Source organism: Lissotriton helveticus, chromosome 7 (genome assembly GCF_964261635.1).
Source record: "Lissotriton helveticus chromosome 7, aLisHel1.1, whole genome shotgun sequence".
Lineage (NCBI taxonomy): Eukaryota > Metazoa > Chordata > Amphibia > Caudata > Salamandridae > Lissotriton > Lissotriton helveticus.
Genome location: NC_136068.1, coordinates 1689806723 through 1689824120, shown reverse-complemented (window position 1 = coordinate 1689824120; position 17398 = coordinate 1689806723). Strand labels below are relative to the sequence as shown.

The window sequence follows — 17398 nt, the reverse complement described above, 5'->3', positions numbered from 1 at the left end:
GATTTCCTTCTGGGATACATGGGGTGTTGAAACTGGTGAGTCCGTGTTTGACGGACAGGGGGGTTTATGGTTCACGTAGTTACCTCTGCAGGTACTAATCTCTTACTCTCTGTCTCCTCCTCTCCCTGCAGTGTCCCAGTACCAGTAACCTCATGGTGTAGCGACCAGCCGTCACTAGAAGTACCTATCCCCTGATGTCCATCTACCTCCCGGCCCCTAACCGTACAGGCTCGAAACAGTGGGTATATTCCAGTGTTGGGGCTTGTGTAGTGCGGAGTCGGAAGGAATATCGTCTATCGTCTCTGCTGGCCCTCAGTGTGAGGTTAGTGGCGCTTGCGTGTTCTTGCGCTGCTCTCAATCCTGACAGGGCCCCTGAAGTGAAGACCGCATGCCTTTCCGTGGTGGCAATGCTGCCACAGAAAGGCATCTGTTTAAGCCTATTGTAATATGGCTGGCGGTGTCTGATAGACACCGCCACCATATTAAACCTTTTCCGCCCCGGTCGCAAAAGCGGTGGACGGTCTTTCCATCCGCTGCGGTCCCCACGCCATGCTAATATGGCGGGGGGGAAATGGGTGGCGGTCGGACCTGGATGTTGGGCGGATCGCCACCACCCGCATGGCGGTGGCGATCCGCCCGACATCCTAATGGGCCCCTAAATGTTGAGTTTGTATTATGTTGTATGTAGTCAGAATTTAAAGACTTCCCGGAAGCAGGTAGTTGGTTGCCCGGTATGTAGGCAGTGGGAATTGTGTGGCAAGTGTAGTCGCACAGTGCATTATCTGATTTCAAAGTGGTAACATCGTCGTGTGTTATCTTTAAGGACATTTTCCGTGTGAAAGTGGTGAATGTATAGCGAAGGCAACCTGTAAAATCTCAGCCTTAAGAACAGGAGCCAATTGTGAGCTCTGACTAAAACTTATCCCTGGGAGAGTAGTAGGTTTTCCCCTAAGCTTGAAAGAAGGGTAAGGTAGAGGGAAGTGCTACTTTATCGGCGAAACAAAATTCTGTGGTAGGGAAGAGGTAAGCACTGCCTACTGGAAATACAGAATTCTTGTGAGTTTGGACAAACTATCTCTTTGGTTTTAGTGAAACTGGCAATGGGAATGTGTTTTATGTGGTAAGAAGAAAAAGCAATCTGACAGTTCTTACCACAAAAGGACTCATTCCTCCAACTGGAGATGGTTACATTGGCAGTCTGGCAAGCAGCAGCATAGGTCTGGATATAGAGGCACAGTGTTCTATTGTCCCCTCCCATGAGGCATTGCTCCTTCAGGCATCTGGAGAAGTATTCATCGGGGTGAATATGTTGGTGGCAGAGGGAGAAGGGGCCACTGGGGTTTTTGATAATGTGGCAGAAGATGTCTGACTTGAACTGCTCTTCATTCTGGCATACCGGACATGTTCCGTCACAACCATCGCTGCACAACAAACCTCCCTCAACCTTCCAGCCTATGACAAACTGAGAAGTGTCATTGGATAATGTGCCATTCTGGGTGGCAAAGTCATCACTGGCATCTTGATTGAAGTTCCCACAGAGACCGCAGGTTTTGTTTCTGTATCTGGAATGCAGGTTGACAAGTATAGTGAAGGTGTCGTAGATCACAGTCAGGCCAAACTTGGTCTTTAGCATCATGTTAATCTCACTCTTATAAACTATGAAGTCACCTCCATCCACGGTGATGGGCAGAGTCACAGACACACCATCGACCTGTTTAGAGAAATAGGTTATTCCAGATTAGACAACCATGTGAAACTGCTGTCCTTAATGGGGCCTTTTCTGGCCAAAATGCATTTTCAACTTCTCTACACTGACAACCAATGAATCCTGAATTTGGTACACAAAACACTGGGAATTGTTTTCTAGCTTCTACTATTGAAAAAGAGTTGTTGGCCTGCTTGCTTTTGGGCTATACAAAAACGTTACCTTGGTCAAATGTCTTCTCTTTTCATCACTAACATAAGATACAGTGTATTTATTTTCGTGGTAATTTCTGCCTTCTCTTCATGTTCCAATTTCTGCAGTAGCTCTTAGATCAAAACACACCATATCACTCTACACTTTATCTCATACAAAAGTTGGATATCGCTCCAATTTTAGTGTCGGATCCAAAGTACCCTAGGGTTTAGCCATGTAATTCCCCCTTCCAAGTTACAGTGTGTTACACAAAGAACACTGAGAGTGACTGTGGGTCTTGTAATTCCAGATGGGAATATACAGCTAATCAAAACTTTTTTACTCAACATTCAGATGTATCATCCTAGCATTCAAACACTGTAGGAATCGAAATCCATCACAAAACTCAAGGGATGTAAATAACAGCAACTGATGCTACTTTAAAACGATATTGATAAACATTTAAATTAACTACCCTCTCCTTCTGGTCAACAATAAACACATGAGATAAAATCAAATATGAATTGGTTCACACAACATCTTCCAATGAGTAAGTGTGACTATGTCACACCAACTCACGGGAAAATCTTTGTGAACCAGACTCATAGATGTTAAATTGGAGAATGGCTGACAAATAATGTAGACGGAAAAGGTGAAATGGGAAGTCTCATCATATTTAATCAAAACAGGATGTAATGGCATACATATTTCAAGGGCAAATAGCTGGTCTCTGCCGTGAAAAGTTAGTGGTAAAACAAAAAAGTCGCAGGCCTGATTTACAAAGGTTTTGCTAACTCTTGGAATACTCTTGGAATAGCAAAGGTAATTGTGTCTTTGAAATGATATATATAGGATTGAATGCTGTTTTCTAATGTTTATATTTTGTACTAACACTTGTGAATAAACTATAATATAAGGGATGAAGTACACCTGTCATACATTACTATTAAATTGCAAGTCATCGGGAAGTTCCATACACATATAGAAGAACGAGACCGAAGGCGGAGTTCATTTATAACATTATAGAACTCTAAGGTGACTTTCAATATCCTTATGTACGTCAGGAGGTACTTAATCCCATATAATACTTGGTTACACCATGACCTTTCCCACAAACCTCTTAAAACCATGGGGGCATATTTAAGAAATGCCAGACAGTGCAGCAGTGCAGCAAGTCACCTTGCTGTGCTGCACTGGGTGACAGGGAAAGGGCAGGAGTATGAGGTGTTTAAGTCAATACGGTACATTCCTGCTTTTTCCCCTGTACTGGTGCACTTTTGGCAGCCTAGCGCCAACACTGCCACCCTTGCACCATGGTGCAAGGGTGCCTCTGTTGCATGCAGGATTGTTTTGTGCAGGAAGGGGCACCTTAACTGGAGCAGAAACAATTTCCTTCCTTCACAAAAACAATTCCTTGAGGCATATTCCTCTTTCTATGGGTGCTGCAGAATCCAACACACATAGAAAGAGGAAGTAAAGAGGTGAAAGAAGATATTTCTACTTGCTACACCTCCCCTGGGTAGTCATATCTTTCTGGCGCATTACCAGGTTTACCAATTCTGGTAAATCTGGGAATGCATCAAATTCGATGGGAGTTGCATGGAAACAGCCACGCAACATCCATGGGACGTCTCCCCAGGGCAGAGTAAGGCAACGCAGCGATTTGAGCTGCATTGGTTTACTTCTGATTTATTAAGCCACTCGTGACTATGCAAAATGGCCTTGCATGTCTTAATAAATCTCAATTACAGTATGCATCACACATGTACCACATTGGGTGTTGAAAACACAAAGCAAACTGGGTCATAAATATGCTCCTTGGTGCGTAGCTCTTTTTCATATTCATATTAAATAGGAAGCATGTTTGCTAACATGAAGAATGAAAAATAAAACCTCTAGTGCAAAATTAAACACACAACCTGTTTTTTTTAAAGCTGCACTAGCTTGGAATGTGTAGAAACATGCAGAAGGATTCTAGCTTTTCTTTAAGGACTGCAAAAAACAAACATGTTCTCTTTGCTTGTCATTGTAAGCTGAAAATGGAGCAGAAGCAAGAAAAACAACCTTCTGTTTTCTTTGCTTTAAACAGCTGCTTCATTTAAGCTCCGCTGCAGGTTTTAGTGACATCAAAACTTAACTGTAATAACTTATATTAGTGGTTGCTTTCAGGTAGCAACAGTGGGAAAAAAGGTTGTTTCCCACTGTTGTTGCCTCATAAAGGAATTTCAGCTTGCTCTTGCAGGACTTTCTGAGAGCCAGTCAGTTCAGTGCAGTGCTGGCTCTCTGCTCCGATGGAGAGCAAAGAGCACAGTTCCAGAAGAGAAGGAAGTCACAGAGGGTGGTGCGAATTGGTCACAGGAAGCCAGAGTTCTAGGATGATACACTTGAATGTTGAGGGTCCTAAGTGACATCATATATTACATACAATTATAGATGGGTAGGCTGTCCTGTTTTCAGTTTCTATTTTTGGTAAATTCTGGTGGGGTTTTTTCAGTGTTTTCAATATCTTAAAAAACAGTTTTTATCAGTGGTTACATATTTTCACGCCACTAAAAACAACAGAAAAAGTGTTTTTCCGGTGTTTATGGAACGTTTTGCGTTTATCATTGCTTGCTTTCTGCACTGAAAGAACATGGTTTATAGACAGTGTACGTATAGTGTATATGAGGTCCAAAGAGATTTTAGCAAATTAATCTTATTGTAGTACACCATACAATACTTCTTCAGTGAGTCTTTGGTCCTGTGTGCTCACGCTTTCCTTCCCATGTAAACTTCTGTGAAAAGGCCCTTTCATAGCCCCTTGGGCTGAGAACCGTCAGGTAAGGGGCACAGTTGGGATGACTCTTTTTTTGATGCCACATAAAGCACGAAATGATAAATATTTGCATTTTAGTTTCTGAGCATAAGAAGACAGTGCACCAGAGTGGACTAAAAAGTCAATAGCATCCCTCATTAACTCTGAAGATTGTAAAGATGCTTCCAGCATACCATCTAACAAGTGGCAAGAATCTCCTACAGGTAATCACTTCAGCTCGGGTATCAATTATGACAGGTCATCACACAAATTTTTTATATACGTAGCTGAATCACTACAAATACAAACAATATCACTCCAATCTTTGTAAAACTTGGAAAGAACCTTTTTTGCAGAGCATAACAAGTGACAATGCGTTCCATGTTTTCCAAAAGTCTGGTGTCACGTTTTCACCACTATCCCAGATGTTCGGTGATATATATACTTGTCACTATACCTTGCATTTAATGTTTAAAGCCTGAGGTGTTGGCAAATTCACATACTATCAATACTGACCCACTAGAAACTATGGTCCGATGTATTAAGGGTTTTTACCCATTCTCTGTGGCCAAATGTGATGACACATATTAGGAAATATTTTTATGAAACTAGCCATTTTATCTATCAGCAAAAGAATCAAATGCAGCCAAAATATCAAATGTGAGTTTGATATGTCCTGATTCTCTACAGTTTATAAAATAATTAAACTAAACTTAAAACGTGAAACTAAATCCTGCATCTTTAGACCAAAGGCCATAAAACTGAAAAAAGTAAAAGGAAGAAGAATCAATATTTTAGTGGCAATCCTAAAGAACAAAACTCAAGCAGAATAATGTTAGCCAGTCTTTCTTACTGCTAGCTTGTATAACAAAGTTACATTTTATTGACCCCTTCAGTAAGAACAAAATGACTCTTTCACTTACTTTTTCCTTTCTTTGAATGGCATTTAGTTTGTGGTTGTGCAGGGGTTTTTTCAGTGTTTATATGTTTTCACCAGTGAGGGCTATGTTTCTTTCAGTGGGGTTTTATCAGTTATTATAGGTTTAAACCTAAAACCCCGCAGCCTATAGATGGGTAAAAAGTAAATACCCGGATGTTTTTCACCTTGGTGTTCTGAGTGACATTAGAGACAACTTAAGCTTTGCTCGGTAAACGTCCTTTACAACGAAACTTTTTCCACGCATTACCTTTACAACGCAGGAATTACAACGCAAGTCGTTACAACGACTTGCGCTGTAGGGCGCTGTAGGATAGGGAATAGTTTAATTTACTATCCAAAACCTTCCCTACTATCCACGGGGACTAGAGTTGGAATAGTAAATAAACTATTCACTATCCAGTGCCCCCCAACGCAAGTCGTTGTAACAATTTGCGTTGTAAAACCTGCGTTGTAAAGGCATGCGTGGAAAAAGCATGCGTTGTAACTACATACATCCCTTTGCTCTCATTCTCTATTTGATAGCGCAGCTACACAATTATAATTTTATATATTACTCTTCAAAGTTTTAGGTTAATGAATGCCTTAGTAGTATTACCTTGACAGAGCCTCGCTCAAGAGTGATCAGGTAACCCTTGGCCCACACAGAGACCACTGTGGTGGCTGGAACTCCATTTACCCAGTTGTCGCCCTTGACTTCCACGCTGAAGGCTGTCAGATAATCTGAAGGCGAGCACAGTTCAGACAGAATGTAAGCGCAGTTGCTCTGAATGCTGTATTGCGTCCCATCAAAGGTGCTGTAGTGGGTTCCTTTGGATGCCTGGCAGTGTCCCTCAGGTGGTACTTGACATTCAAATACCCCATCAATGTCTACGCAGTCTTCCTCTCGGGCACACGGTGCACTGGAGCACTGGGCTATGCCGGTAGTCTTGTTGCATCTACAGCTGGTCAGACAGTCCATGCCTCTCCAGGTCTCTCCAGCCAGATAGTGCCTGTTGTTGTAGCTGCAGCCACACTGCCCCACAGGGATACAGTCAGTGCCATTGAGTACAAACATGTGGTCACACTGGCATCCTTCTTCGCATGGGACCGGACAGCTGGAGGGGATTGACCGGTTGCTGCATGTGGCCGGGCATGAAGATCCACAGAGTTCATAGTGAGTGTTTACTTTTGGACATGTCATTTCTGGAATACAAAATGGTGGAATTATAAGCTGTGAAGAATGAGGGATGATGGTGACAGATGCTGTGTGTGATGAGGTGTCAATAGATAAAGAGGACAATTGAGGATGCAAGTGAAGAGATATATAAGGATGGCAAGGAGTGGATTGTGGAACAATGAACTCGGGGCAAGGGGTCAATGTATAGATGGATGAAGGATAGAGGGATGAAGACCATGATGTATAGAAGGAACTAATTCTGAATGGATAAAAGAAGGGTACCACTGTAGATGGCCGGTAGAATAGAATTATGGATTATGTTTAAATGGTGAACAGGTGAAGAGAATAATGAATGACACCTAGATTAACACATACATGTTGGATACATTAATATACACAAACGGCACTGCCTTAGACAGGCACAACGTTTGAGGGAAAACAGAATGATGGGTACATGGAAAGAGAGAAATTGATGCATCCATAAAAGTTTTAAATGTTCTTTGATAAAAAATTTAGTTCAAAACTAATAGTTTGAAATTCATGTAGTTAGAGCTCATTTTGGATGTCATGTATGGCTTGGTAGGGAGGGAATCCTACCTTAAATCGACTCTTGCTACAGGTAGAGGGACAGGAATCCATGATTGTGGCTGACTCACCATCATGGCGACGGACACCGCCACTGCTTCCAAAGACCCACACTATTAATGGCAGGCCTTTCAATGCAGATGTTTTCTGCTGGGTTTGCCATACAAGACATTGTCGAATTGGACATGAAAATTGACAATGACACCCAAAACTCCCTGCGCATCAGGGACAATGTTTTCTTGTTTCCCTAGAAACAAAAGAATAAATACCAACCTTAATGCTAACATGGTGACACCGGGGACCCGATGGGCCACAGGCCACCCTTAAATTGAGACAAACAACAGAGTGATGGAAGAAATGCTTACATTAATCTGAACCTCAAGCACCTGTAATCCCAAACATAGGTCCCCCGCTCACTTACAAATAGAATTCAAGCTGCACTTAACAGATAAGACCCTATAGACTGAAACAGGTCTTTGTTTGCCTGAGTTCCTGTATAGGGGGGTCTGGTCTGGAAGTTCAGCCAGGGTTGCCTACAGGTAGAAAACAAAACTGATTTACATATTAATGATCATTGTTGGTGAAAATTGACGGACTTTAATGCGTCCTAGGTTCTTCCATCACTTTGTTGTTCTTTGCAGGACTCTAAATGAAGCTGTTAGTTTTAAAAAGTGTGATCTATTTTTTTTTGGGGGTTTTTTTGAATTTTTTTTAATGGATTTCTAAAGCGCTCTGTTACCGGGACAGTTTCCTGGCGCTAAGTAGCGGTAAGCCGGTGGGGACGAGGGCGGGGGCTAGACTATGGCCCTTAAATATTAACATAACTTGCCATCACCATGACCTGGCACTAATATACAGAGAGGGAAATGAGGGACAGATAACGAACATCTGTAGCACTTCCAGAACCCCTAAACCTACTTGCTGCTCTCTACTGATGGAATCCAGAAACACGTCTATAAAGTGACACAGCACACGCTGCACCAACAAGGGTGAAATATCAAAGACTACTACTGAAGTAAGTGTTATCATGCACTGCATTTACCATGATGCATTGGGCCGAACTGAGTGTTCGGATGTGAGGCAGTATGCTCCCACCCCCTTCTATCTGCAGGTGGTGGCGTCTCTCTAATTGTTTAAAGTGCTAACTGTCTGCATGAATGGGTGGCTGGGCTGATGATGAGTAGATAGATTAATGATCCTTTTTCATTCGGTATTTGATATAGGGAACATTTAAAGACCTGTGCAGTGCTTTACAGTGAAGATGTTTTATCATAGCATGAACACCTTAAATGTGAGATGTTGCACAAGGAATAAAGGTACAGTTGAGTGATGACAGAAACGAGTATGTGTTGAGGTTGGGGCATGTCCCACCAATCTCACATATGTATATATGTACTTACAATTTGGGGTCAAGGAATGAAGAAATGATTTGCTCAGAATCGCATGATTATTGGTCGGACAAGTCCTGAACCCAGGCCCGGATTTTGGTTTCAGAAACCCAATCACTAGACTGCTCCTTTAATGATGGACATAGCAGTAGGTAAGGGTTGTATGACAGAACCGCTCGTGCATTTACCCAGCATGTCTTTACAATGCAGCTAGTACCCGAATGCGACCCTACCACGGTTTACTTTACCACTCAAGTCGTTACTATTCCAAATTCAGTCTATGCAACAGTAGCAAAAGGGCAGGTTTTGGACTTACAAATCCAACACTAGTGCAATAACGCTGGACGTTATAGATGTAATGACTTTCAGGTTAAAGGAACACATGGTAACGTTGCAGTCAGGGTAGTGACTGTGTTGTAAAGGCAGGCTGTTGTTGTGACTGCAGGGTAAAGGATGTTTTCCGTAGGTTAGTGGGTGGAAGCGAACAATAATGAATAGAGGAGGGTAACTTGGCAACTTGTAGCGCGACAAAGGAATGGAGCTATCGAGAGATATGCAGAGGAACTGAAAGAAGAGCTTATGGCTAGAAGCACCAGTATCTGCTTGGATGGATGAATGGTCTGAGTGGACAGTGGATAGGTAGAGGAACAGAAGATTGCAACGTGGAAGGCCAGACACAGAGGTCAGGTTGAGCGATATTAATGGCTGGCTGTCTACATTTTGAAAAATGATGGATTGGTTCAGCTCAACAGTGTTCAATGAGTAGATGGATGAAAGGGTGGATGGATGGAAGAAATAGGTATGTAATGGAAATGAATGAATGTATAAATATAAAGAATGAATTGATATATGAATATACAAAGGAACAAACAGATACAATGATAAAGAAATAGGTAGATGGAGAGATTTACAATGAAAGTGATGTGTGGACAGACAGGAGGATAGAGCATAGAAACGAAAGAAAGACAAATGTGTGCAGTAGGGGATGTCTGCAAAAAGGGAGAATGAAGGATAAATGGGCAGTGAGGGATTCACAAAGGGAATGTTATATGGGCAGATGAGTGCAGGGGAGTAGGAAGAGGTGAGTTTGGGTGGAGGATGGGTTAAGAGGATGTACGTATGAAAGGATGAATGGATAGCGAGTGCTGTGGAGGAAGTGAGGTGGAGGATTTATGGCAGACAGAAGGTGCAGCACATTGACAATACTGTGGCTGTGAGCAGATGCATAAAGCTTACCACACTCTGTATGATCTCTCCAGTGCTGAATGGTGGTACCTTGTTTCTGGCACTGCTGGGCAAAGCTTTGCATCATTGAACAGAAGGCCTGTTTGCTGTCACCACTGATGCACATATTGTAAACACAGTCTGTGACGATAGTGTTATTATCCCTTGCACCATCACATCTTGTAAACGGACCTTCAGGGTCAGTGATAACCCCACAGTACCTCTTCGCGAAGAAGGAAGCCACATTTTCCATACCACACGCAGGCACGCGGTCTGCCATTGCACAGATAGCAGTGTAGGCTGAAACTTGCCAACTTTTAACAAAATGAGCCACGTCCTCCATCACTGATCCACTTGGACCCCTAAAGTCATCGTCGCGAATGCCATTAAAGTCTCCACAGAGTCCACATACTACACCTGAGTAGGCACCCGGCACGGTCACCTCTACGACAGACTGATTCCAGTCGTAGGACACCACAATCCCAAAGGCAGCTTCGACCACAACAGCAGAGCCAATGAGATGGACCCGGAGCAGTCCTGAAAGAAGGACTATGGGCATGTCCGACGCACTTCCATTGACCTGCAAGAGAACACACCAGATAACAGAATGCTTCCTCTCTTTGTCAACTTCAGAGCATTGCCACTGATACCCTAAACTCTCCTGTAAGGCTGCCTATGTCTCATGTACCACCACTAGGAACCACTCACAGCAATTATTGATTTTGCAATGACAGCACTGTGGTCTACCAAAGTATTTTGTGCTAGAGTCCTGTACTACTGAACAAAGGTAACAAGGAAACAATTACTTTTTTACTTTGCAGATTATTGCTCCATTTTGGATCAATCCAGAATATTGTATAACGTTAGGTCAGATGTTGCTGGGGATAATGTGTGGAATTACCTATCGTCCTGTTGTTTGGGCTTAACATGGACACTGCTCTAATAACCAGGCTCGATACTACTGTGTGTGTGGGCTATGCAGGGACCATGTCTGCTCTAGCATGCTGTGTTTACTTTCTATCTGAGTGTTTGAGCTCAAACATTGGGTGTTGTATGGTGTCTGATATGGTCGTAAGGATGAAGCTTGCCTGGGAAGCATATATCTGTAGTAGTCTTGCTTATGTAATATACTCGATACCGGGATAGGATAATACTGCATATTTCAAACTGAAGCTGTGAATAAACATCCTTGGGCTTGGCCCAACCAAATCTTTACTTGATGTCGAACTCATGAATTTAGTTGTTTTTGTAATTGTGTTCTTCGTCCATGATCCTCTTAGTATGTCCTTGCTGGTGTGCTTTCCTGTTAAGAAAACAGATGTGTGGGTTCAGCTTTGAGGCAGATCTGTGGGCTTAGGAGATGGATATCTGATGTCAGCTAGACCATTAATGTGTGGGCTAAACTAGGATGCTCATGTGCACGCGGTCTAGGTTGCCAATATGTATTTGCAGATATGACCGTGATGCAGAGATTCAGCAAAGACTGACTTGTGCGATCAAATATGACACTGAGGTGTTGGCTTATGAATAACTCTGTACAGAGTCAAAAATAGCTCTGGATTGTAAGCACAGAGAAGACACTAATGTAGAGACTCAGAAAGAGCTCTGATGTGAAGACATAGAGACGACACTAATGTAGAGACTCAGAAAGACCTCTGATGTGTAGCCATAGAGAAGACACTAATGTAGAGACTCAGAAAGAGCTCTGATGTGAAGACACAGAGAAGACGTTAATGTAGAGACTCAGAAAGAGCTCTGATGTGAATACACAGAGAATATATTAATGTAGAGACTCAGAAAAAGCTCTGATGTGAAGACATAGAGAAGACACTAATACAGAGACTCAGAAAGAGCTCTGATGTGCAAGCACAGAGAAGACACTAATGTAGAGACTCAGAAAGAGCTCTGATGTGCAAGCACAGAGAAGACACTGACGTAGAGACTCAGAACGAGCTCTGATGTGTAGACTCTGAAAGGACTCAGATGTTTAGGCAGAGACAGGTCACTATTAAAGTAGAGGCTTGTAAAGAGCTCTGGTTTGCAGGCACAGAGAAGACACACATGTAGAGACTCTGAAAGAGCTCTGATGTGTAGGCACAGAGAGGTGACTATTAAAGTATAGACTTGGAAAGAAATCTGTTTTGTAGGCACAGAGAAGACACTAATGTAGAGACTCAAACATAGCTCTGGTTTGTAAGCACAGAGAAGACACTAATATAGAGACTCAGAAAGAGCTCTGATGTGAAGACACAGAGAAGACATAATGTAGAGACTCAGAAAGAGCTCTGATGTGACGACATGGAGAAGCCACTGATGTACAGCCTCAGAAAGAGCTCTGATGTGTAGCCATAGAGAAAACACTAATGTAGAGACTAAGAAAGAGCTCTGATGTTAAGACACAGAGAAGACGTTAATGTAGAGACTCGGAACGAGCTCTGATGTGTAGAAACAAAGAAGACACTAATGTAGAGACTCAGAAAGAGCTCTGATGTGAATACACAGAGAATATACTAATGTAGAGACTCAGAAAAAGCTCTGATGTGAAGACATATAGACAACACTAATACAGAGACTCAGAAAGAGCTCTGATGTGAATACACAGAGAATATACTAATGTAGAGACTCAGAAAAAGCTCTGATGTGAAGACATAGAGAAGACACTAATACAGAGACTCAGAAAGAGCTCTGATGTGCAAGCACAGAGAAGACACTAATGTAGAGACTCAGAAAGAGCTCTGATGTGTAAGCACAGAGAAGACACTAATGTAGAGACTCAGAAAGAGCTCTGATGTGCAAGCACAGAGAAGACACTAACGTAGAGACTCAGAACAAGCTCTGATGTGTAGACTCAGAAAGGACTCCGATGTTTAGGCACAGAGAGGTGACTATTAAAGTAGAGACTTGTAAAGAGCTCTGGTTTGCAGGCACAGAGAAGACAAAAATGTAGAGACTCTGAAAAAGCTCTGATGTGTAGGCACAGAGAGGTGACTATTAAATTATAGACTTGGAAAGACCTCTGGTTTGTAGGCACAGAAAAGACACTAATGTAGAGACTCAGAAAGAGCTCCGATGTTTAAATGTAAATAAATGTGGGATACTTGTAAAGCGCACTGTTACTCTACCCGAGTGTCCTGGCGCTGTTGACCGCTGGGGAACCCGTCCTAGTGTTCCCTGTGAGATGCTCCCTTTCTGGGTATCTCCAGGGTGAAACCAGGCATCCCCGGCATCTGTGGGGGGCCGTTGTAGAGATGGGCTAAGCTTAATGCCCAGAGTTACCAAGTGTGTTCCCTGGTTAGAGTAGGCACTGAGGCGAGAATTATCGAGTCCGTTGACCCTGGTCCAAGACCCTGCCGCGTCGGGAATTGAACCCTGGTCCCGGGCCGTTCTCTGCTTACAAGTCTGCCGGCTCTAACCAGTGAGCCACACCTCTCCACATAGGCACAAGGAAGACACTAACATATATATATAAAGACTCAGAAAGAGCTCCGATGTACAGGCACAGAGAAGACACTAATGAAGAGACTCAGGAAGGATTCTGATGTGTAGGTACAGAGAAGACACTAATGTAGAGACTCAGAAAGGATTCTGATGTGTAGGCACAGTGAAAACGGCAGAGAGAAGCCATTAATGTACAGACTAAAAAAGAGCTCTGGTTTCCAAGCACAGAGAAGACACTAACATAGCGACTCCCAAAGAGCTCCAATGTGTAGGCACAGAGAAGACACTAACGCAGAGCTTCAGAAAGAGCTCTGATGTGCAGGGTCTGAGAAGACACTAATGTAGAGACTCAGAAAGAGCTCCCATGTGCCGGCACAGAGAAGACACTAATTTAGGGACTCAGAAAGAGCTCTGATGTTTAGGCACAGAGAAGACACTTATGTAGAGACTCAGAAAGAGCTCTTATGTGGAGGCACAGAGAAGACACTAATGTAGAGGCTCAGAAAGGATTCTGATGTGTAGACACAGCGAAGACGGCAGAGAGAAGCCATTAATGTAGAGACTCAAAAATAGCTCTAGTTTGTAAGCACAGAGAAGACAATATTGTAGAGACTCAGAAAGAGCTCCGATGTGTAGGCACAGAGAAGACACTGATGTAGACACTCAGAAAGAGCTCTGATGTGTAGACTCAGAAAAGACTCTGACATGGGGCCCCGAAATGACACTGATGTTTAGACTCAGAAAGGGATCTGATCTGTGAGCTCTGAAAGTACTCTGTTGTATAAGCTACGAAACAACTCATTTGATTAGACTTGGAAAGATTCTATAGTGTAAGCTAAAAAATAACTTTATTGTCTAGGCTCAGATATTACAATGATGTTTAGACTCAGAAAAAACGCTGATGCTGCGGCTCAAATGTGAAGTTAATGAGTAGAATCAGACAGAGCTGTTATGTGGAGGATACGTTATGGCACTAACATAGATACAGAAAGGACTCTGATGTGTAAGTTCTGAAAATACGCTGTTGTGTAAGCTAGGAAAGATTTATATTGTTTGTTTAGACTCAGAAAAGACTCTATTGTGTAAGCTCGGAAAGAACATTGATGTATAGGTCCTTATGTTTAGACTCAGAAAGCACTCGATGTTGAGGCTCAAATATGATATTAATGAATAGACTCAGAAAGAACTGTGATATGTAGACTGATAACGTACTCTGATGTACAAATTCAGAGATGAATGGTGTGTGGACTCAAAAAGACTCTTTCGTAAGCTCAGAAAAGACTTATGTGGAGGCTCAACTACAGAACTGATATTTAGACAGAAAGACAGACAGAAAGAACTCTGATGTGTAGACTCAGGAAGAACTCAGGAAGAACTCTGATACAGAGCATACATTATATATTCAGAGGGAACTGTGATTACAAATTAAAAAAAAACTCTGTTGTGTAGACTCAGAAAAGATTCCTGTGTAAGCTCAGAAAGGACTCTGATGTGTAGACCCTGAAAGAACTCTGATGCGGAGCATATATTATGACACTAATATATATATCTTCAGAGGGAACTGTGATTACAAATTCAAAAACAACTCTATTGTGTAGACTCATAAAAGATTCTTGTGTAAGCTCAGAATGGACTCTGATGTGGAGTGTATTCCATTGTCCACCTGTGGATAATGCACCGCAAATTATATTAATCTTTATACTGAACTAGAGTTGAAGCAAACTTTGTAACACATACTTAAATATTACAACTTTGAAGCATCTCATCCAATTTTAATTATTATGACTTTCTTTGAAAAATTGGTACTACCACTGCTTCCTTCCATGATGATGGGATGTGGCCAACTATTACCACTTTAAAAACATTAAGTAGCAGAGGTGCCCATAGTTGAAGATTACTTTTAAGTAAATCTAAGGGAACCCCATCTGGTCCTGACGCTTTTAGAGATATGCCCTTATCTATCGCATCTTCGACCTCACTTAGGGAAAGGGATAGGCTTAGTTCATTAGCAGATTCTAAATTAATAACTGTCTCATCCCTTTGTTCTTGTATTGGTATGCCCCGTGGGTTAAACATTTTTAGAAAATGGGCTTCCCGAACTTCACCTGTTATGGTTGAATCCATGCTCCTAGCATCATTATTGAAGAGCGGACGATTTATAACCTCCCAAAAACTCTTAGAGTCCTTAAGGTAGCTGGCTCTCTCTAGGTCCTCCTAGGCTGTTCTTCTTAATTTGTTTTTCCTGGAATTAACAACTTTTTTTTAAAACGCTCTCACTATCAGTACCTGGACCATACTCCGAGCAACCACTGCAGGGCTTTCCTGAGATCTCTTTGCGCCTTGGAACACTCAGCGTTAAACCACCTAATTTCAGGTGGATCCCGCTTCATAATTAGCTTATTTAAGTTTTTGGCCACATTTGCACAGATTGATTCAAAAGACTGTAGTTCCATGTCTGAGGGGGAATCAAAGGTTAAGCAGGTCATACAATTACTTTGATTTTCTTTAAGAAAGGTCTCCTCAAACTGCTTTGAGTCTACTGAACTCCATTTCAGCCTTACCCCTTGATTATTGGTGTGCTTTAATGGGCATTCATCCCCTCTGACTTTCTGTGCTGTGACATACGTGGATAGGGTAAGAGGATTATGATCGCTAGCAGGGTGTGGTTCAACAGCAAAGCTATCTACAAACCATGTGTGTTTACTGGGCATTAGCATAAACTCAATTGTACTCGCACTACCTCCCCCGTATAGATTGGAATCTGCACAGAGGGATTACTAACCACGGTATTCATCATACAAAGATCATTTACCAAGATGATGGTATTCAGTGCGTCACCCTGTGGTGTATGTTTGAAATGCAACACAAATTGGTTTTCTATGTCAGCTACCCCACACACTTTGAGTGAGCTATATGGACAAATGGTGCAATTGAAACCCCCACCCAGATTTAACACAAAGGTTGATGATTCGTGTCCACATTATCGATCTCCTCTTTGAGTGTATTGATGACCTCATTAATATTTGGGTCAAAAATATTGTAGTACCAATTAATTATTAAAATTGTAACATCAGTTAAGTTAAAAAATAAAATAAGCTGGTACCAGTGGTACTCTATTATGCTCTCTGTCCTAATCAAATCATACATAAGTGAAATAAAAGTAACTAAACCTCCCTTAGCCCTCCCTGCTGGTGATGGGTTTGCGTGGTTATTTAATGCATAATATCCATCAATAGTGACATCAAACCGACTCCAGGTTTCTTGGAGACAGATAATATCAAAAGTCTTCATGTATTGCAACCAGGCCACATGAGTTAATTTTGAGGAAATGCCTGCAATATTCCATGATATAAACCTAAATGGTCGCATAGTGATATTCTGAACACCAGGTACTTCATAAACAATACCATTGTCATTAGGTCTCTCAGCCAAAGGCACTTTGGCAGCAATATTATTAACAATGAAATCATCTATTTCAGTATTAGAATCCACCCTTATGTCACCTGCGTTCTCAGTGTGCAGGTGCTGGTGAAAGTATGAACTGGTATCATGACAGTTTATAGGTGATAGAGCCGCTATACAACCTGATTCCTTTATACCAGTCTCTGAAACAGTGACTGAAATAAAAATTTCCCCTGGATTATTCCTTGCTGTGGTTAGTCAGTCTATGTTTGCAAGATCACCCAAAGCCTCACAGCGGCTTGGGACGAAACTAGGGAGGAGGAGGAAAGTGTAGTTGTGCTCCTACAAGTCTACCCTCTTCAACAGTATGCCAGCTAGCTCTTAATGGTTGGTAGAAAAATCCCAAAGGCAGGACAGACATCCCCTCCATACTTTCGAAGCAATTCTCCACTCTATTTATTATGGTCCTAACTAAGCTTGGAGATCTAAAGGTCAAACAATACAATCTCCCTATAATGATTTATTAAATTTCCCCACCTATCCTATAAGGCAGGCCATTTTAAATTCTGCAAAT

At 42.1% G+C, this 17398-nt stretch overlaps 1 protein-coding gene across 1 annotated transcript in view; it reads right to left on the bottom strand.

Annotated features, from left to right (window-relative positions):
- Positions 1-17398, bottom strand: part of LOC144769637 (alpha-tectorin-like) — a 355087-nt gene that overhangs the window by 245265 nt on the left and 92424 nt on the right. Inside the window, exons 4-6 of the mRNA XM_078653811.1 lie at positions 9997-10564; positions 6227-6813; positions 1153-1711 (exon numbers count right to left, since the gene is read on the bottom strand). Of these exons, the coding sequence (XP_078509937.1) occupies positions 1153-1711; positions 6227-6813; positions 9997-10564 (1714 nt within the window). The remainder of the gene's footprint in view (positions 1-1152; positions 1712-6226; positions 6814-9996; positions 10565-17398) is intronic.